General features: G+C 34.8%; 1 protein-coding gene across 1 annotated transcript; it reads left to right on the top strand.

Annotated features, from left to right (window-relative positions):
• Positions 1-231: 231 nt before the first annotated feature.
• On the top strand, positions 232-22,573 carry LOC138691751 (zinc finger protein 678-like). Its single transcript, XM_069814087.1, has 5 exons — positions 232-371; positions 7,676-7,790; positions 10,474-10,659; positions 12,050-12,132; positions 17,419-22,573. Exons 2-5 carry the CDS (start codon positions 7,695-7,697, stop codon positions 18,713-18,715), a joined length of 1,662 nt encoding a protein of 553 aa, XP_069670188.1. The 5' UTR covers positions 232-371; positions 7,676-7,694; the 3' UTR covers positions 18,716-22,573.
• The last annotated feature ends 489 nt before the right edge of the window (positions 22,574-23,062 follow it).

The following is a 23,062-nucleotide window of genomic DNA, read 5'->3' on the forward strand; positions in this document are numbered from 1 at the left end:
GAAGATTTGTTGTGGCCCTTTGCTCCAGTGGGAGACAAGGAATTTGATGAATTTGTAAATAAATTTGCATTCTATTTCTAATTTTTCACATACTATTATGATAGCCATGATAAAGCAAGTGTTTTGCTTTCGAAATTCTGAAAATTAGAGAGTATGGAGTAACTGTGCTAGATGACACTTATTTTTTTTATTGTCTCTTAAAAATTTTGTGGCTAACACGACAGAGAATCTTTGGCGCAGTGAGTTCTAATCGCCACATTCACAGAAGCATTGATATGTTTTGTTCCTGAGAGTTCAGGCAGAGGCAATAAAGTTTGCAGTTTCGGTGTATAGTTCTGCATTTGTTCCGTAAGACTGCAATTGTGGGAGAGGTAAGTTCCAATTTTTACGTCGGTGAAGGTTATGTATGCACCTGTCACTATAGGAAATTGCTGAAATGCCTTGGATTTATAATATGGAGTATTGGAAATTGGATGTGATCACTAGGAGAGCTGTATGCTCAGCCAACCCGCCCAAAATACATACCGATACCTTACTTAAATATAGACTGAGCATAATTGCTTTGAGTCAAAGTAGGACTTTAATCACTTCCTTTAGGGAAAAAGTGGGACACCATGATTTTTCTAAAATTCAGTATTAATTTCATTTGAACTTCATCATAAGACAGATACAGATACTAAAATTAAACGTAAATAACATTAAAAGAAGAAACAAATGTTAATTGCAAATTATACTTGATTAAAATAGTATTATAGGAATAAGAAGAAATTAAATGCACTTTCAAATTTATTACTCTCTATTCAAGTCAGAAATTAGACTTCTAAAGGGATTAATTTACTTTCTTTACTACAATCATACTTAACAGAAGCTGCTATTGCATTCAGCAACTCAGGTTTTGCAACCAATATGAATAATTAATACTGCAGTTATATTTGCTGAAGTTGAAACAGTAAAATACACTTTACACTCCTCACAGTGAACCTGTTTCTCTCATCTGTCCATTATGATGACAGTAAACTGAAAACTCTCTCAAAAAGTTTACATTATGTGCTGAGATTGGAAAGAAATATTGAGCTATGTGAAGTAATTCAGTCAACTGTCCATCACATTGGCAAGAACTGAAGAAGCTACATCATTTTTGATGTGCCATAAGCTGATTTCAGTGCTCACTTTCAAATTCAGTTTTGTTTTAAATGAATGGTTTAACATTAATTATTTCAGTGATTAAATTGCAAATTTCTTTCCCGTGTTAATATTTAGGATTTACTTTGCTTGACTAATTTCGAAGTCTTGTGCTTCATTGTCCAATGCCTAGTGGAAAACCGGTAATTTCCTAGAAGACGGGCAAAATCCAACATGGCTGACGAAAACTACCAAAAACGTTCTGCCAACTACGAAATCCAAATGTCACCAAACATCGCAAAATCAAAGATGAAAAATCAAATATATATTCATATTTTTAAAGAAGAACAAGCCCTCCAAAAAAATGAAAATATATTTAATTTTTCGCCTTTGATTTTTTTGGCGTTTGGTGGCATTCGAACTTCATAGTTGGTAGTACTTTTCTGGCAGTTTTCGTCCGCACTTTACCCCCAAAAATCACTAAAACACAAAACAAAACATAATAATTTATCATCTTATGAAATAAAATTCAATTCTCATCGACGTCTTCAACTACAACCTCTTCACTTCCAGTATAAATGACACAGGCTTTAAGGCAATCTAAACTTAAACCATGCAGGCAACAAAGAACTAAACCAACACTTTGTCGTACAGTCAACTTTGCATAAATAAACCACGTGTTTACACTAAATGAAATTCTTTTCGAACACTTATTACATCTTAACTTCTACAGAAAATTCAGTAAATAATTCCTTTAAACCACAGAAAAACAGTTTTCTTCTCAACATTCAACACAATCCTTCTTCACCAGCGAAAGAACTAAACCAAAATAGACACAAAATTTAATAAATTTCAAAACACGGTTTCCTTCCTTTCCCTCTTACTTCAAAATTCCAACCTTGTGCACACAAAATAAATTATTGGCACTGAAAAGTGGCTTTTCGTAAGCATGATGATGCGCATTCGACAAATGCAGACAAATCTACAATGTAACACCACTCACGTCAAACAACCAAGAACAACAGGACAACGTCATTATCCATGAAAAATTAATGAAAATTTTAGAATAAATGATAACTATAACCAATCAAATCGAAAGAAAATAACAAAAATCATAAAATGAGAAACTTTCAATAGCTTTAGCCATCAGACACAACATAACACCACTCACGTCAAACAACCAAGAACAACTGATAACGTCATTATCCATTCAAAATTAACGAAAATTCTAGAACAAATGACAACTGTAACCAATAAAATTAAAAGAAAATCACGGCGACACCTAGTACAAAAACCTAGAACTAACATGTAAAAGTCACTAAAAGATCACTAACATTTAACTCTGAAATAAAGACGTTGGTAATACTTACTACATTCAACCAAGTGCCCGTCTTCTATGAAATTACCGGAAAACCATTATTACATCAAATAATAAACTGTCATTCACAATATTCTTCTTTTCGACTGACCAATTTCGCGGTTCTTTAAGCAACATCCATGAGAAGGTAGAACTTACGTATTTTAGCTAACCAGGAAGGCAAGAACTCAACAACATGAATGAATGTACAAAAAGGAAATAACACTCACTTATAGGAAGATGCCGATCGAAAATTGTTTTATTTTTATCAGAAGCTCCATGATGCTTCAAGTCTGCACTTCCACCATGAGATGCAGACACAACACTGTTACAAATTTTACATTCAGCTGAATAGTTATTTGTCGTAGCTTTAAAACAAGGAAATTTCTTATCAAGCACTTCTGTAAATTTACATGGCCTCTCTAGCATTGTTACGAGTATTGTGCACTTGTTCCAAACACAGTTCTAATGTTCACTATAAAGTCGCATTAAGTTGATTTAAAACCCACACTGATCTTGGCTTGGCAACTGGACAGAAAACTGTAAAAAAATTTGGAATATTCGTTCTATCAATAAACAAAACAGTTAGTACCAACTTAAGAATTGCTATTATTAATAAGTCGATAACATATAGAACTATCTTCCAAGTCGACAGTGTGCAAGTATAATACGTAATAATTATTTTCGGCACACGTAAAAAAGTTTATAACTTACAAACTTACGCCAAAAATTGGAACAAAAGCCTATTTAGGCCTATTAAAAAAAGTCGAGATAGGTCTTTGAAGGTTAAAAAACAGGACAATCCCGACTAATCGGGACGTATGATCACTCTACTTATGTACCAAAATCTTCGTGCATGAATGCAGAACACCACCATAGTTCATGAATGTGACGTAATTTGGGGGACAGATAGAAGGGGGTTTTAGTGTCGCTAACATAATAATAATAATAATAATAATAATAATAATATTATTATTATTATTATTATTATTATTATTATTATTATTATTATTATTATTATTATTATTATTAGTGAGAGGATGCTGATGAAAAGTAATCTTATTTTTCACGTTAGGACGATGCCTATTAATATAGAAATCCTTTCTATGTTAATATCAAAGTAAAAAAGTGATTTATTATATTGCATTTTTTTATGTTTTTGAACTAATAGGTCATTTATATATTTTTCGGCATTTTTGGTTATTTTTAATACTTTGAAAACCTTATAGATCGTGTGGAATGCATTTTACTTTCTTTTTTACTTACAGGTCTCTTAAATCATTTTCTAACCAAACAGGTCAGTAGTAATTACCTATTGAATAAGTGAATAACAGAAGTTTGAGTTTTATAGTTTGGAACACACTCTAAAATTCATCCCTCATTCCACTGAAGGCTTCACTTCACACAACGGAAGTAATATAAAATGCTTGACAGCAGTTTAGTTTAAGTGAGGACTTTGGCCGCTACTATTCTTTTGTCGGTACGAGGATGTCTTCAGAATTTATGTTTGGAAGGGGGGAAACTTTCACCATGTCCTGGACAGGACGTTGTGTCCTCAACATGGTTCGGAAGGGATGTCTATCGTAGTAGACAGTATTTTTAACACAAAGATTGCAAGAATGCACGCTGCGCCCACAATTTGTTTTGTCATTCACGCTTTCTCATCTGGAAGATCTGGTAACAAAAGTGAAGCGCGGAAGGAGACAGAGAATGAAGGCACTGACATGGACACTCTTGGTTGAAACACATTGTAAACCCTGTTTAAAATCTATAGTTTTCCCTTAAAACTTTCATTTTGTTGCATGTTCTTTTCCTTTATCTTAGCCAAATTCCAGAAAGTTGCCTCCTCTCTTAAGTAGATTTTTAGGTCATCAACATCCGGCCTCTAATAATAATAATAATAATAATAATAATAATAATAATAATAATAATAATAATAATAATAATAATAATAATAGCCTACACACCTTACCTAACCTATCATATAATATTATACACCTAACCAAACCTAACCTAGTTGAAGGGATATCTGAGTGACGTGAAGCCGAATACTATGAATTCAATAATTTAAGTGCGTTTTCTCTCCCGTGTATAGTGATGGGGAGATGCCGAAATTTCACCTATGGGATTGTGTTGATATCCTATTTTCAATAAGATCTGCTGGGTTCTGTGCCAGAATGGGACATCATAAAATTTTATGCAATTATTGTTTTTTAGATAGTTTTATTTACTTACATTGTTTTATGTCTCACAGGTTGTGACGTCATCGTTTGTTAAACTTCACGAAAATTAAGCTATATCCAATGATAAAAGAATCCCCAAAAATCGAATACGAAGTAAATTCCAGCACCCTTGATAACTGACAAATTGCAGTGCGATTTTCACAGTTTTTTTTGTTGGCAAGCCTGATTCCTATATTTACTTACGTAAATAGTGTCCCAACAAGAACGCCGAATTCAGTAATGTGAATACTTGGAACGAAACAGATAACAGAATAGAAAACAGTACCATCAAACCAACAACAAGACAAAGGCGCAATATCCCAACAATATCGTGTTATTATTGGGTTGGCGGCACTGCTATCTGCTTTGTTATCTGTTTTAGTTTCATTAAATTTATTCACATTATTAAATCCTGCGTTCTTATTGGGACACGCTATATTATAAGTCCAGAAGTTCTTGTGGACTACTCTCATTGTCAGAATTGCTTACACAAACCGATGTTAAGTATGAAAAAGTGAAACAAAATAGCCTATTTAGGATCTATACAGCAGATTTTGAAGTACAAACAAGAGATTGACAAGACTGAGTGCAGGCGATATTTATTTATGACTATTGTGACATTATGCATAAATTGAATACAAATTACAGTAACTAGAGACCGGATTTTAAAGGGAAAATTTTTCATCAAAAAAGGACAAAAAAGGGGGGGGGGAGTTATAGCCAAAAAAAAAAAAAAAAGGACTTGAAAAAGGACTATATTACTCCCCGAAACATACTTCAGCACATTCATGGATATACATGGCACACACAATCTTACATTTCTCTCTTCACAACATAAGAAAAGTGTTGTATTTGATGTAGTCAAAAAAAGACTTAAAAAAGGACTATATTACTCCCTCGAAAGGGTGCAATTTTAATTGAAAACACACTTCAGCACATTCATGGATACACATAGCACACACAAGCTTATATTTATCGCTTCGCAACATAAGGAAAGTTGTATTTGAACACATTCAACATTTCATTATGTCCGCCTCTTTGAATGCAGAATGTCTTTATAAACATGTAAACTGCTCAACATCAACTGAAACCGGATGTGAAAATTGTATTTTTATCTCGAATCTAAATCAGCACACTTTATTAGTTTTTCGATGTCTGGAATCAGAAGAAGAACGATATTTATTTTTGCTTGCTCAGGAAGTTATAGGCCTATTGGAAAAAAATATAGGGAAAATTATTTAAATGTTTGCGATATTCTGTCAAAAAACGACCAAAATAAGAGATGTTAAAAAGGGGGAAAAAGGGAAGTCACAACCACATAATTTGGTCGATGGGTGATAGTTTTGAACATCTAATTAATTATTTCATTTTTCGTGTTGAAATAAAAAAAGGGATTCCCTTTAAAATCCGGTCTCTAACAGTAACATAAAATTTACAATGTACGCACTAAGAGTAACATTTCCTTCAAAGGCTTAATAATATATGCTTTTGGAGTTAATGGGCAAACTTGGAACAGTGTTTAACTTGGCAACATAATCTTCACTTGTTACTTTGTTGTGCAGGACATTGGTTCTATTACAGTTTGGTGTTACTGTGACAAAATGAAAATACCCTGTGATAACGTTCCAAGTTAAACACTGTTCCAAGTTTGCCCATTTGACGGTACAGTGTGCTCAAATAAGCACATCGAAAGTGAAACACATAGTAAAAATAAACAGATGGTTGATATGTGTCTCCGTGTAATATCTGCATTTTTCAGCAATCCCATTTAATGATAAGTTTACCAGTAGATATATAATTTCTAATGCGTAGAAAAATATTAAGAAAATAATGCAATTATTTTCAGAAAAATATTTAGTCACCACTATTATTGAATTCACTGTTCCTTTGCTTCGAGTATATTCTCCTTAGAGAAAATAAGTGTAGTAGCTAAATTTTTCGTCGTAATATCTGTACTAAATATGTTCCAAGCTTTCGTGTAAGATATTATCAGTTCCTGACGTGGTTAGAAATTGGAGAAGAATTAGTGACAGCAACTTGTAGTAAGCATTTCTCAACTGCTCTGTGTCTTTAGAGTTACCATCCGTCCGGCAAAAGGATGACATGTCCTCTTTTTTTAACCATTTTATTCTGTCCCGCAAGCATTTAAAAAAATTTGAAATGTTCGGTATTTCGCATTTCAACTAGAATTAACATCAATATTGCATAATGTGCGATATTATGCATAGTATATATAAATAAATGGTTAAAACCTATGAAAGAATTTAACTGCTTTCAATGGTTGAAGCTGGAGCACAAAAAAAAAAAAACAAACTATGATGAGCTATTGACATCCGTTGAATTCTTACACTCTAAAAATGTCACTATTCATGAATCTAAGCTATTTTATCAATTTTATTCTGCAATGTACAAAGATATGCCAATCGAGTTAATTTGGACAAAGATTTAAGTTTAGATAAATAATGGTGCAAATTCTTCAATTCCAATAGTTCTGCGAGCACTGAAACTTTCTCAGAAGTCTTAAAAATATGTCAATTCCATTTATTTATCCCAAGTCGCAATGGAAGTGCTGGGAGAGTATTTTTCCCTAATATCTGCTCAATGGACAAAAGAACGAAATTGCATGCTAATATGGAGACAGTCAGAGGTATCATCATGGTGAAGTATAATTTCAAGGACACGTCCTGTGAACAGTTCCATAGTTATTTGTTACAAGATATAAGTTGGTCCCTTCAGGCTCTTGTGCACAAAGTGGGCTCCACCAATAAGTAGGGTACAGATGTAATGCTGATCCAGCAACTAGTGAGAAAACTGACTAACTTGAGCCAATCTTTTTATCTTTAATTTTGTTCATATCAATTTTTTAAAAAGTCCTCCTTTTTCAGTAGTGTCCTCTTATTTTAGATTCCATGTCCACCTATAGAATTTCTTCTCATGGTAACCCTATGTTTGTTTTAATCACTTTCAATTACAGAACACTTTTCTCAGGTGTGATGGATGTGATCAAGATAGAACCTGATGTTGTCCCATTGGACTTCCAACCACATCATAACACATGTGAAACAGAAGAGACTAAGGCTTTACCAGAGGTAACTGAAAAATATTAGAGTATTTTTCTGTCTAATAGTGGGAGAAGTGCATGCATTATTCCACTTTATATTGAGTAGATTACATTAGATTCCCACGCCGTAATTAATTGTGCGATATAATTTGTCCCCTGTGGGTCCCTATCACCAGGGCATGGTGCGTCTTCAGGTTGCGGATAGAGGAGACGCCCTCCAGATATATAGGGTAGCTGCGAATAGCAGTTGCGGACACCCGATGAGTTGGGAGTTGGGAGAAGAGCTAACAACCAATCACCGTAAAAAAACAGCTTGTTACAAAACTCCAACATAAACGATAAGGGAAAACAAGAGAATTTTACTTGAAGCAAGTAAAGAGATAGGTTTGGAAAGTAAATTCCGAAAAGACAAAGTATATGATTATGTCTCGTGATCAGAACGTAGTACGAAATGGAAATATAAAAATTGGAAATTTATCCTTCAAAGAGAGGAAAAATTCAAATATTTTGTAGCAACAGTAACAAATATAAATGACACTCGGGAGGAAATTAAACTCAGAATAAATATGGGAAATGACTGTTATTATTTGGATGAGAAGTTCTTGTCATCGAGTCTGTTCTCAAAAAACCTGAAAATTAGAATGTACAAAACCGTTATATTGTCTTTGTTCTGTATGAAACTTGTACTCTCACTTTGAGAGATAAAAAAGGTTAAGTGTGTTTGAGAATAAGATGCTATTACGCTGTTCAGTCCTGTAGTTTTGTACGAGCATTACTTTTATTACTAGAAACATCAGCAACCACATTTCTTAGTTTGCATATTAATAATACATTAAATTGGGAAAATCATGTTACAGAAATAACCCCCAAACTTAGCTCAGCATGCTTCGCAATTAGGTCGTTACAACAATTTCTAAACAGCAGTATCTTAAAGACAATATATTTCGCCTATTTTCATTCCATTATGTCCTATGGAATAATATTTTGGGGAAATTGTAGAGATAGTAAAAATATATTCTTATTACAAATAAGAGCCATTAGAATAATAGTTGGAGCAAAGGCTAGAGAATCATGTGGACTATTTTTTTAAAAATTAGAGATTATGACCTTAACAAATCAGTACATGTACTCTTTAATAAATTTCCTCTTATGTAAGAAAGAAAATTTTCCAACTAATTTAGCCATACATAATATAAATACCCGCAGAAAAAATTATTTTCATACGCCATCATCAAATTTATCATGCTATCAAAGGTGAGTAAGTTACATGGCGATAAAAATGTTCAATAGTCTTCTTGAAGACATTAAGAATCGTAGCCAAAACCCTGCATTATTTAAGGTAAAACTAAAAACTTACTTAATATCTCACACTTTCTATTCTGTAGATGAATTCTTGACATTTTATAGTACTGTGTAAATATTTTAATACTATTAAATGGTAAACACATTGCATTGTATAAAATATTATTGTCATTAAGGTATTAATTCTGGTCATATGTCATATTTGTATTTTATATGTTAAACGTAAGAATTGGACATTTTCTTTATTCTATGCTAAAAAGCAAATGTAAGAATATTATGGAATGAATATCTGTCTATCTATCTACTAACCTAATATGGACTCCCACGCCCTTATCTTTTGTTCAGAGGTTATGACATCAGTTTGTCTGTTTTCTAGCACTTTCTTATAGTCATTCACTGTCTCAACTAGCTTAAGTGTATCTTCTGCGTTATAGTTTTGATTTCTAACTCGTTTTGAGTTACTTGTTTCTTTATAATAAACTCCGCAGATAAGTGAGTGATGACAAGTTCAGAAATATTTCAACAATTACTGGTATTGTGAATACATTTTATAAACAAAACATCACTGATTACTGATTGGGGCTAGAGGGACCATCACAAAAAGATTCGCGCATTTTTGCAAGCAGTTTGGTCTAGGACAAACTCTTGTGACTGGAATACCTGTCTGCAGTGAAGGGATCTATAAAAATCCTAAGAAACCATCTCTACACGTAAATAGATTGATCTCTTTCCTATGGCGATCTGCTCACTTAAGTTGGATCTTGCAACTAGTGCTAAATAGACGACTGTGATCACCTAATAGCAAATAGATACCGTATTAGGAAATTTTATGTTTTTTTTTTTTCTGGAATTAATGATCTTTTGTTTAGTCGTTTTCAATTATTCATAATTGCGTTATTTCTTTTTCTTTTCTTCTCCATTGTTTTTTTTTTTTCATTATAATTGTGTATCTACCATTTACTAAAAAAAGACAACATTTTTTTGGTAAGCTTTGTCTTCTAGGCAGCCTTCACTTGGCGGAAGCTGAATAAAATAAAATTCAAAATAAATACCAACCTATGTTTCAGTTCGCCAGTTACGGAATAGGTAACCTTGGAATAAACACACTATTCCATTTATTCTACAGATGGGCTATTTCAAGAATAGCTATTCCAATATTTATTCCACGATCGTACAAGTGGGTCTTACATTTATTATAGTATGTAAGTTATTTTCAGATGGAACACCTTGGCTGTTACTAGTCGTTGCTTGTGTTCCTTAAGGTTTGGTTCCCATTCTACCTCCATTTTTTCTCAGAAATTGTTAGCAAATGACTGCCATGCAGAAGCAGATTGATGGCTAGTGTACATGAAGTCAACTTTTAAATAGCTGAATGAAGTTATTTCTTGTGATGCCTTTATGTTCTGTAGGAAATAAATTTATCGAATCTGCAAGTGGAGTGCATGAAGACAGAATGCGTGGACCACAGCTGTAATCCCACATCAGATGTGAATTTTGAAGACACATCGGTGGATTTTAGCTTTGCTGTGGTGAAGTGTGAAGTTGAAGACACTCCAATGCCTATCAGCTCTCCTTTGTTGAAGTCTGAAGTTGATGTAAGTGGTTCATTATCAGTATACAGATGTACAGACAGTGCATTTTGAAGTATATGAGAGCCATTAATTAATTTATAATATGCCTGGCCCATTCAATGCAAAAAAAAAGTATGTTTTTGAACTGTGATGTCTCAAAAGTTAAAAATATTGTAGTAGGTTATTTTGTATGTTCTAAATAAGAATTTCAAGCAATACTATATTTATATCTTTCATAATTTGTCAGCAATCAGAATTTAAAATATTGGTTTAACAAAGAACACGGTTTCATTCATTGAAGTTTTCTTATTATATAAAGGAAGATGGAAAAGTGATTTCAGTGCAATTCGAAAGAGGAGAGCCTTGTTTATAAATATCCTTAAAATGAAAAAAATGTATATATATAATTTTTTAAATAGTTACCCACCGTAAAATAATTAAAAAAAATATAGAACACAAAATGCAATTCATTTTTACAGACGAAAAAACATGCGCTTAATTTTTAGCATATATTGATTCCACTGTGGTGACATAAATGTCATGTCAGTTTTAATAAAAATAACTCACCGGAACAAAGGAGCTCAGCAAGCACAGAATGTTACGTGATCAAGGTCAGGGAGACGGATGTTTGAAATTACTCATCGTTATGAAGTCTCGCGAACACTGTGACCACCACACACATAGCAAGCGATTTTCAACTGTCGGAACAAAAATTAATAGTTTTATTACGTTAATTATTCACAGGTTTTTTAGACAAAGTCATAAAACTTGGGAGATGGATTAGGAATAAGATTTTTTTTAATACGAATGAAATTCGCATGAATTTAATTTGTTGCATTCGAATATAAAACCATTTCTTTTTTTCAATGAGGCGTTTTTATAAGCATGCCTTAATATTATTCGGATTAGTCTTTAAGGTATTAAAATATGATTATTCAGGTTTACAATGGCGTCTATTTAGTTTCGATGACACTTCATATAGGGTGTCTAGAATATTTTAAATGATGGATAACATGTAATTGGTACCCATTTGTCAGTCATCCATATAACTAAAATATGAATGATATGGCGGTCATAGTTCATAGTTTAATTTATTTTTATAATAATATTATTATATTAAAAGTCCAAAAAATTCATGACATCGCTGCAATATACTTAAAAATTTGTGTGGAATAACTGGCCTACTATTAATATTAAATTGTTTGATTTTTTTTCGATATTTCCTCAACTTAAACTGATTTCATTGTTTATTTGAAATAAACTAGTTATTTGCGAAAATATATTTCTGGTAGACAGGAAACAATAATCTAGAAAGCGTGGAGAAACTTTTTGTTCTTAGGAAGAGGATTTCATTGTCACTTTTCAATATATATGGGTAACTAAATCTTTCTTCATTATTTACTCACTTTTGTAGGAAGATTTGTTTCATCTGGACAGAGTTCAGGAGGAACAGAAAGTGGAAGTATCTTCAGTCGAGGATGAAGTGTTCTCTGAAAGGTGAGTGTAATATGCTGGTCATGCTTCTTCTACTACTGATATTTTATAGTTTCATTTAATGATGACGCAGGAAAAATTTTATAATGTGTAGTACAGCTTTATTTCTAATATATTTATGTGCTTATTTATATTGGCGTGTGGACCTGGCTGGCGAGTTGGTATATCGCTGGCCTTCTATGCCGAAGGTTGCGGGTTCGATCCCGGGACAGGTGGATGGCATTTAAGTGTGCTTAAATGCGACAGGCTCATGTCAGTAGATTTACTGGCATGTAAAAGAACTCCTGCGGGACAAAATTCTGGCACATCCGGCGACGCTGATATAACCTCTGCAGTTGCGAGCGTCGTTAAATAAAACATAACATTTAACATTTATATTGACATCTGAACATATTTTGGTACTGAATTGACATAAGATTCAGTAAAATTACCATTACCGTATGTCCTGCTTTACGTATTATTCTACTGTCCCTTGAGAATCATGATGTCTTTTAGTATGCGATCACATGTTATTGCTTTGATTGGCAATATTAGTATTGCAGCTGCAATCTGTGTGCATTGTGCTGCTAGTTCGCTCCTTTTCATGCTGCGCAATTCGAGTGCTGCAAATTTTTCTCCACAAGTTTTTGCATTTTTGTTATAATGCTGACATAATGTAATATACCAATAGCACTATATCCCTAAGCAATGTTGGCAACTTTCCTGTTTGAAATTGTGCCATGGAAAGTATAAAAACTAATTGTGTCATCATCACATACCGTATACGTGTATATATCTTTACTTTATTGCTGCATAATATCAAATATGAAGCAGGAGTTTTTTAGCTGGTACTTCCCGAGTTGCACTGTTGTTCACATGTTGTGATAAGTGCAGTAGAATGAAAGTTCCATCTCCAATTTTCTTAGAGATCTATCTCATTTCTTTGGATTTTTCCATTAGAATAAACATCTTTAATTTCTAACTACGTTCTTACTTGATCTTCTGACTGGTTGTGTTATATCTGCTTTATCTGTCATTCAATTCTATCACTTCACCTACCTATATCAGTGTTCTTTTGGATTTTTGTTACAGCAACAGCACTTCTATATAATTTGTTCAGCCATCATTTCATCTTTATTCACCAGGAATATGTTTGTACATTTTAATTCTAATTGTATCAGTTTCACTCCTTCATTCCATTTTCCCTTACTTCATACTTTTATTTGTTATTCTCTCTAAATACAATATTTATACTTGCCCGTTTAGACTGAAAAATGTTAGATATTTAAATCAAATATAGTAACAGAAACTTTACTTCTCACTCTCATTTCATTATCTACTTACTTACTTAGGCTTTTAAGAAACTCGGAGGTTCGTTGCCGCCCTCACATAAGCCTGCCCATCTCAAACGTCTGTATTTAATGTTCCTAATTATGTCACGTGAATAGAATACGTGCAGTTTTGCGTTGTGTAACTTTTAACAGTTCACACCTGTGGAGTAACGGTTAGCGAGTCTGGCCGTGAAACCAAGTGGCCCGGGTTCGATTCCCGGTTGGGGCAAGTTACCTTGTTGAGGTTTTTTCCGGGGTTTTCCCTCAACCCCATACGAGCAAATGCTGGGTAACTTTCGGTGCTGGACTCCGGACTCATTTCACCAGCATGATCACCTTCATCTCATTCAGTCGCTAAATAACCTAAGTTGTTCATAAAGCGTCATAAAATAATCTACTTAAAAACAGTTTCAACATTCTCCTGTAACTTCATCCCTCGTAGCCCCAAATATTTTTCTTATTCTCGAAAACCCCTAACTTCTGTTCCCCTCAAAGTGGGAGTCCAAGTTTCACAACTACACAGAACATTCTCATTTCATTAGCATCTTATATTTATTTTTCTCGTTCACTTGAAAACTGTGTCGTTTAGCTCCTTTAGCTTTGTTGTAAACATTATTGTTGCGTCCATATGAGAAAAATAATGCCTCTTGGTCTGTAAACATATTTCTGTTGGATTATTCTCGATATTTGTAATGTTTTCTGTGTATTTTTGGAAATTATATGAATGTATCAGATGAAGGTTACATAATGATAGCGTGGATACAGGACACGTGCACTTTTATTCGTGATAAAATATGATACATTTGTGAAAATATTGTTTAAGCTGTTTCGAGTATTAAAGATCTTAAGGAAATTGTTCGGATTGAGAACCAATATAGATCTATTGTTGTTTTAATATGCAAAAGAGCTAAGCTTTCACAATACTAAATCACATTTATAGGCTCATAATCAAAATATTTATATTTTTACATAAGTATGGTAAACAAATGTTATTGTAGTCGAAGAGGATGTTTGCAGTATATTTTGAAGTGTACAAGCTGGTGCATCAATGTATTACAATGGTCAGATATGAACTGCGTATTGGTAAGGTCACCAATATTCAAATTAATTTGTCCTTGACCTTCACATCTAGTCTGCGAACGTAACCCTTGTGTTCTTGATTTGAATACTGTGTCCTCCCATACAGGACTTGTAAGTAATATTTTAACAAGATCACTATAGAGAAAGCACAACTAGAAACTGCTATTAGAGAGAAATCTATTATAACAATTAAAAATATATCCAAACTTTACCTAAGCTTGTAAGCTTTACCCTGGTAGAGGGGAAGAGAAGGCCTGATGGCCTTATCTCTACCAGGGTAAATAAATAAATAGATAAATGATATTTTAACCAGGTCAAGATAGAGGAAACAGAACTATAAAATTCTCGTATGAAATTAAAAAAAAAATACCTGCGCTTGTTATTGTATTTCTAATCATATATAGATTATTTTGCTGCAGTAAAATGTTATAAAATCTACTTATCTGTAATAATATGTACAGAATCTTACATTGGTTGACGTTTCATGTATCAAAATAGATCTAATTTGCAGTAATATAATATAACTGATTTGGAATAGCTGAAAAATTAGGAATGTATATGAATTTTTTGTTAGAGTTCTTATTCATTTTGAGAAAATATTTCTGTTTTAGTCCATGTTCAACTGTGATTGGATTCTACGTATTTTCCTATTGTATTCCGAATCTTACTTCAATTTATTTCGCCATGCAAATTCCCTGCCAGGAAGATCTATTCTAATACAGTACAAGGAACAGAAGCTGATAATCCATTTCCATCTCATTTGGGTAAGGGTTTTGATTGGTGACGCACCATTACATGATCTCTTTGCTGAGGATAGGGACTGATGGTGGGTATATGTGAGGGCGGCAATGAACCTGCAGATTCCTTAAAAGCCATTTGTACTTAAGTATGTAATTAAGTTTTCCAGTAAGACTTCGGAAATATTTAACTGATGTACAGCTTGATTCAGGGATTTTGGCCCCTGGGTTGCACAGCTCAGGCCGCGCAGTCATAATACCTAACACTTCCTCCTTATCATGTCGCAGTACACTCTGTCTTAGAATACAATATTCTTCCACACACCCCGTTACTAACCACTACGTCTATTGACTAAACAATCTCATGATGAGTTATGTTTTCTTGACATAAGTGTTCCTCATCTTCGAACATTGATATTATTTTCATTCTTTCTGTTCCTTCTTCCTCTTCTATGCACGTTTGTGATTAAATTTCTTTCTTATGACACAACACACATCTCGCTCACTAGCCTAACAACCAAGGACAAGGATCAGTAACTTTGAATCGAGCTGTACGTCCAGACAGAGAACTAATTGGTGTTACGTTGTAGGTACCATATAGAGCTCCTTGTCCTGCACTGGGTAGGAAGGACTTCAGAGATGTGCGTTTATTTACATATTTCTTTCTTAAATGGAATGAAGATTAGATTGGAATTTTTCCATTGTTGTTTTTTCAATTAGTTATTTAACGACGCTGTATCTACTACTAGGTTATTTAGCGTCGATGAGATTGATGATAGCGAGATGGTATTTGGCGAGATGAGGCCGAGAATTCGCCATAGATTACTTGGCATTTACTTTACGGTTGGGAAAAACCTCGGAAAAAACCCAACCAGATAATCAGCCCAAGCGGGGATCGAACCCGCGCCCGAGCGCAACTTCAGACTGGCAGGGAGGCGCCCTAACCGACTGAGCCACGCTGGTTGCTCCCATTGTTAATAAATAAACATTTCACAATCAAATGTGAGAAATTTTGTGGAAAGTAACAGTTGGCAATTACACTATCTCTTGGCGTGCCATATGTGAATGTTTGTATGTGTTGCAGTTGAAGCTGGTTATAATCACCATGATTACTGGATTACCTTGGCAAAACTATATATATATAGATTCTTAAAAATTTCATGTTTTTCGTACATTAAACAGCGACTGTTGTTGAGAGCAACTCACTGAAAATTTGTAATGTCATTGGACACCAGTCCTGTTTTCATTTATTGAGAGCAAAGGCTTTTTCGAGCCAAAATCTGGAATTCTAAGAAAAGAGGAAGCGAAACGTTTCTTACAGCAACATTCACACGAAATAAAAATAGTGCTAAATCTATTTTTAAGTTTAGTAACGAGTGGTGTTAATTCTACTCCAATGGTAGCAATGCAGATAGTTACCGAAATCATTCCCATTATAAAATAAATATAAAAACAAAGTACCACACTATTTAGGTACTAATGACACTTCCAAACAATTACTAAAGATCTTATCAGGATAGGAAACTATCTCATATCCCAAGAAGGCTCTTACCAAAGAGTTAAAAATATCCTTAAGAAACATTATTTAGAATTTCCAAATAAATTAGAAAAACTCCCACTTACAAACCATCCACTATCACATTTTACAGTTACAGTTCAATTTCAATGAACACAAAATATACGATGTAAATTATGCCAACCAAACTGCTTTAAAGCAATAGCTTTGTGGACCTCAAACAGGATGCCTTGAAACAGAATGGATTCATGTTTACACAGATGGATCACTTAAGATGAAAATGGGAATGCAGGTACAGGAATTTACAGTAAATTCTTTAGTTTCCAGCTCCAAATTCACATAATTTTTTTAACAACGTGGTGATTTTGAGTGATTGCAAATCAATCCTGCAAGGAATTACACGAACTGAACCTACAAATAGCAAAATTATTGAAATTCAGAATAGTATTACAATTTTATAGATAGAAATAACATTGGACTCGATACATTCCCATTCTAAAATCCAAGGAAATGACATAGCAGACTCCTTGGCAAAGAAAGGAACAAAAATGATATAAAACTCCCTTACAAATGTTCTGTTTCATAAGGTGAGTTTATGCATCAACCACATATTATGGAGACCAATAAAGTTCTATATTCATTTCAGCATTGTGGATAACATTGACGAGAGAGTATCACAAGAACACGTTGACATAGATAATGAAGAAGACAAATTGACACAGTGTGGCAGCAACAGAACAGACGATTCAATCCTACAGACACATGGGATGCCATTTCATTGCGATGAGTGTGGGAAGTCTTTCAGAAGATCGTGGGATTTGAAGAGACATGGACGTATACACACCATGGAGAGGCCATTCATATGCGAGGTGTGTGGAAAGGGTTTTTCAGAATTGACACATTTAAAAATACATGCACGCATTCACACAGGCGAATTGCCATTCAGATGCGAGGTGTGTGGAAAATGCTTCTCAGCATCGGCAAATTTGAAGAAACATGCACGCTTACACACAGGCAAGAGGCCCTTCAAATGCGATGTGTGTGGAAAGTGTTTCTCAGAATCGGCAAATTTGAACAAACATGTACGCATACACACTGGGGAAAGGCCCTTCAAATGCGAGGTGTGTGGAAAGTGTTTTTCTGAATTGGGAAATTTACAGAAACATGTACGCATTCACACAAGAGAAAGGTCATTGAAATGCGATGTGTGTGGAAAGTGTTTTTCTGAATTGGGAAATTTACAGAAACATGTACGCATTCACACAAGAGAAAGGTCATTGAAATGCGAAGTGTGTGGAAAGTGTTTTTCTGAATTGGGAAATTTACAGAAACATGTACGCATTCACACAAGAGAAAGGTCATTGAAATGCGAAGTTTGTGGAAAGTGTTTCTCAGAATCGGCAGCATTAAGTAGACATGCACGCATACACACACGAGAAATGCCAATCAAATGCGAAGTGTGTGGAAATAGTTTTTCAGACTCGGAACTTTTAAGTAGTCATACATGCATACATATAGACGAAAGAAAATTCAAATGCGATGTATGTGGAAGAAATTTCTCACGATTGGGAGACTTAAAGCAACATGTACGCATTCACACTGGAGAAAGGCCTTTCAAATGTGAGGTGTGTGGAAAATGTTTCTCAGCATCGGGGGTTTTAAGTAGACATTCACGCATCCATACAGGCGAAAGACCATTCAAATGCGATATCTGTAGAAAGTGTTTCTCACGTTTGGGACACTTACAACAACATCTACGCATCCACAGTGGGGAAATGCCATTCAAATGCGACGTGTGTGGCAAGTGTTTCTCTGGATCGTCAGTTTTAAGCATACATGTTCGCACTCACACAGGTGAAAGGCCATTCATATGCGATATGTGTGGAAAGTGTTTTTCACAATTGGGAAACCTAAAGAAACATGCACGGATACACAGTGGCTAAATACTTTCAAATGTGATGGGTGTGGAATTTTTTTTTTACAAGCTGGACACATACTGGGTGTTAATTTCAAAGTCTGACATGACGTCACTGTTGTGAGCAATTTGAAGCGAGTTTGTTTTTATGTCAGAGAAGTTGCCTATTAATCAAGGCGTAGTCGACCTGGTTGGCGAGTTGGTATAGCGCTGGCCTTCTATGCCTAAGGTTGCGGGTTCGATCCCGGGCCAGGTCGATGGCATTTAAGTGTGCTTAAATGCGACAGGCTCAGGTCAGTAGATTTACTGGCATGTAAAAGAACTCCTGCGGGACAATTCCGGCCAATCCGGCGACGCTGATATAACCTCTGCAGTTGCGAGCGTCGTTAAATAAAACAAATTAAATTAATCAAGGCGTTGAATCTGAACTCGAGAACGAGTAGGGTATAACTTGAACGTCGTAGCAACAGATGGTGGTCTGAATGGTCTGTGTGCTACTATAACCTCTTTCGAACTCTGTTTTGCTCGGACAAGTCGTACGCAGGGTATTTGTTATCATCGGTTGCGTAAGGCAACATTCCACAATAAAAATCAAATGCTCCGTGTCCATGTTGACCGTCGAAGTTAATGTCAACAAATACGTAAGTAATCGTCTTAACCCTCTCCACATATCCCGACAGTAAGAAAAAAACTCGCCTCAGGACGTGTTTTCAAACAGTTCACAATTCACATTCCTGCCACTACAGGTGTTACTGTACGTATCGGTAAATACTCTTCAGAATGAACGCCGTACTTGCCAGGCAACTTCTCTGGCACATAGGTAATACGCCTCTGTGGAAATGTAGGAAGATTGAATTCTCTAGGCTCAACGACTAGCCACATGACGACATACAGCGAGCCATGATACACTTTGAACTGAACACGCAGTACAAACATGTTCACCTACACATAGGCGAGATATTGTTTAAGTCTTACATCCGCGGAGTTTCTCAAATTTGCGTTGGCTATAGTTTCACGCCCGCTACAGTGAGGCAAGAGACCATTTAAATATGATGTTTGTGCAGTAATCCAGAATCGGGAATTCTAAAGAAACAGTTTCCTTCACAGAGGCGAAATGCCTTTCAAATGATGTATCTGTGCAATATGTTCCAGGTTGAATAATAAGCAAAAAAGTATAAATGTTTACAAGTAAACCAGCGATAATATATATATATATATATATATATATATATATATATATATATAATGTCTTTATAAATCACTGCTGCAAAATTGTGAGTTTCAATATATAAATACGGTGAAGATATTTGTGTTACTTGCTGTTTATCGCAGCTGGTTATTGGGGAACTGATGCAACTACAACCGGAGTATGTAGGGACGGTCGCTGCACATAAGGTTACTACTTTCATTTAGTATTCATATTTTAGCCGAATGCGTAAAATGATACTGTATTTAAAACTAACAATAACAGGCAATAATTTAAAACATGTGCTTCTCGGCGGCAACATACTCCTGCAATGTCCATTGGAAATTTGTTGATAAATCATAAGCACTTCAGGTCTGATTTTAGCAATTTGTCCTCTGATATATTCTTTTAAATTAGCTCAAAATTTACACACAGTGAATGCATCTAGTAACACAGGAAAGAACAGCCACTTGCTGTCAAAGCATCCCTCAATCTACGAGTAACTACAAGCGGCTACCTACATATGCATTATCCTGCCTTGATGATTGAATCCTTGCAGTACACAGCCGTGCTCAATCGGCGCGTTACTCAACCTCACTGTATGTATGCCTTCTTTCATGAGTGCAAAATTTGTGAAAGTGTTTTCTCGCTATGATATGAATTTGGCCAGGGTTTGCTTACATATATTGAAAAAAAAAATTGTCTTACACCATATACAATTTTAAAAATTACAACAGTAGCAATACAAATTCGTTTTTAGTTGCACCTACACTCTTTCTAGCAGATATTGTATTACATTATATTTCCATTAATTTTGCTGATGGAATTGTTACATGGTTTTACAGTAAATTCTGTTACACGCGATGGGCGCGGTAACGTACAGGGGCAGTGAAAAACACACTGTTATGACACATAATATATAAATGAAGTACCCCAACGGATTTTGATGAGAGATCGCCCGTTTTCGGGAAAAAATATGACAATACCTAGGAAAACGTAAAAGTGAAAATAATGAAATTTTTCTTAATTCCTTTCCTTCCATCCTCCCATCTTCCCACACAATCTCCGACCCATACATTCTTCCGCACTTCCTCACATTTCTCCATACTCCGCCTCTCTACTCTTATCTTCTTTATTTCTACATTATCTAGTTTCTCATTAACACATAGTTTTACGTACCTTACTGTTGTCGGCACTCGAACCTTCGTTTTTCCTTTTTGTATTCCGTGATTTTAGCCGTTATGCTGCACGATCACTTACGAACTAGACGCTTGAATAGAACGCTTGGAACTCAAATGTTGTCACGTCACATATTACATCACGCATTAAATCACATCTTACGAAGAAAGACCTTTCACTTCACCGCACAACACGTAATGCCAACATCCGCTGCCGTAAAAAACGACAATCGTCGTGAAAAGCTCTTTTGAATAATAACTTCGTGCCCATATTCGGCAGTAAATACAAACATCACTCCAAAAATAACAACGTATCCCACTAGTCAACTATCCTTGTATCTCGAAAAACAGCAACACCATCACTCTAACATTCAGACTTCGCTACATGATATCCGAACAGAAATATTGAAAGGAAGAGATTCTGTTACATTCCAGACATCATGTATCACACGACTGGTGCTCTGTGCAGGATTTTGTCTCACTTTCTCATTATGTTTATTTGTTTCCTGTTTGTTAGCTGATATGCGACGTTTACTTTCCCTAACATGGCCAAATCAATGACATAGGCCTACTTTATATACATATTTTGCAGAATCCTCCTGTTTCTTTATCCATCTTCGCTAAATGTTTAAAATCATGTACCGGTATACCCCTGTTTTTGTCGAAGCCGCATCAGCTCCGAACAATAAACACGGAAAACAAATTACCGCATTGATATTTTGAAGTTATTTAACACTGTTCTTATTGATATTCGTCCTAAAACTGAAACAGGTTAATTAAGCACAATGTGCAGTCTTAAAAACACAATAACATGACAGCATATTCACTGAAAAATAATGTTTTTGACACAATAAAGAGAACACAACAAACCACGAAGAAATTTGAAATCGCTACATGCATCGCCGTACGGTCCGCATTGGCTGCAGTCCGAACCTGTTTGAATTTACAACACCAATACCCCCACCCAACCGCTCGCACACTGTAGTCAGTCTACAAGCGCGTTACGTGGGCACAGCCCGAGCCACTACGTATAGCCACAGTCTAAGACATACAGTCACGAAACTTCAACACTTTTTCTGCCAACATTCGCGACACTAGCGCCCAAGCGGCAGGCAAGGCACTGGCCATAGTCTCGTTCAGCCAGCACGTGCTTTAAAGGGATGCGAGATGTTATAATAACCTTTTAATCATACATCGGAATAAAGGCAATGTGTGCAATGACGAAAATTGCAGTAACAACAAGTTTAAATCTCCGAATTTGTCGTTCTTCAGATTCCCTAAAGACCATGAGAAAATCATAACTCAGGAATAACCAATAATCCACGTTGTAGGTAGCCTACGTATTGTGTTCTATAAAACATTATTATTACTTATCAGTTACCTATTTGTATGTCAGGAAGGAGAGTTTAAATAAAAACAAAGTAAATACCTGTTACAGTATATTATTTTTTTGTAGAAATCATATGTGTAAATGTGTAACCATTCCGATTTTGGATAATGTATCTACAGTTTTTAATGCAAGTAATTCCATACTTTTTATATTCGTGTTTTTTTCTATATATTTTTCAAAAGTTGAACGTTATATTGCATTCAAGTAGGGATCATGGTGTTAATTTTTCAAGAATTCATGGAGTATTGTAATCCTTTTGCAAAATATTCACTTCTTGAATAAATTCAGACTGTGTCGATAGATTTCTGATGTGTTGGTGTAGATTCATGTGGCAGACGTGTTAAGTTCTCAAGAGCCTTTTTAAATTTAATATAAAAAGCAATCTTTTCTGTAATAATTTGCATGACTGCTATTGGTGTTGATTTTACATTCCCAGTGATTATTTGAGCTGTTCAGAGCAGAAGTGGTGTAAGTCAAAATTAGGTAATGAGATTTAAAGTAAATATTCTGTAAAATACAGCGCGAAGTAGCAATTAATATATCCTTCGTGCTATTCACTGACTACTAATAGTTTAAATAAATTCAATATTAACTGCTACTTTGCGCTGTATTTTAAAGAAT

This window comes from Periplaneta americana, chromosome 16, assembly GCF_040183065.1.
Source record: "Periplaneta americana isolate PAMFEO1 chromosome 16, P.americana_PAMFEO1_priV1, whole genome shotgun sequence".
NCBI lineage: Eukaryota > Metazoa > Arthropoda > Insecta > Blattodea > Blattidae > Periplaneta > Periplaneta americana.

Coding starts and splice junctions, on each gene's coding strand:
- LOC138691751 (XM_069814087.1), top strand. CDS start 7,695: ATGGATGTGATCAAGATAGAACCTGATGTTGTCCCATTGGACTTCCAA. Junction 7,791..10,473: donor AGACTAAGGCTTTACCAGAG/GTAACTGAAAAA, acceptor TATGTTCTGTAG/GAAATAAATTTATCGAATCT. Junction 10,660..12,049: donor TGTTGAAGTCTGAAGTTGAT/GTAAGTGGTTCA, acceptor TCACTTTTGTAG/GAAGATTTGTTTCATCTGGA.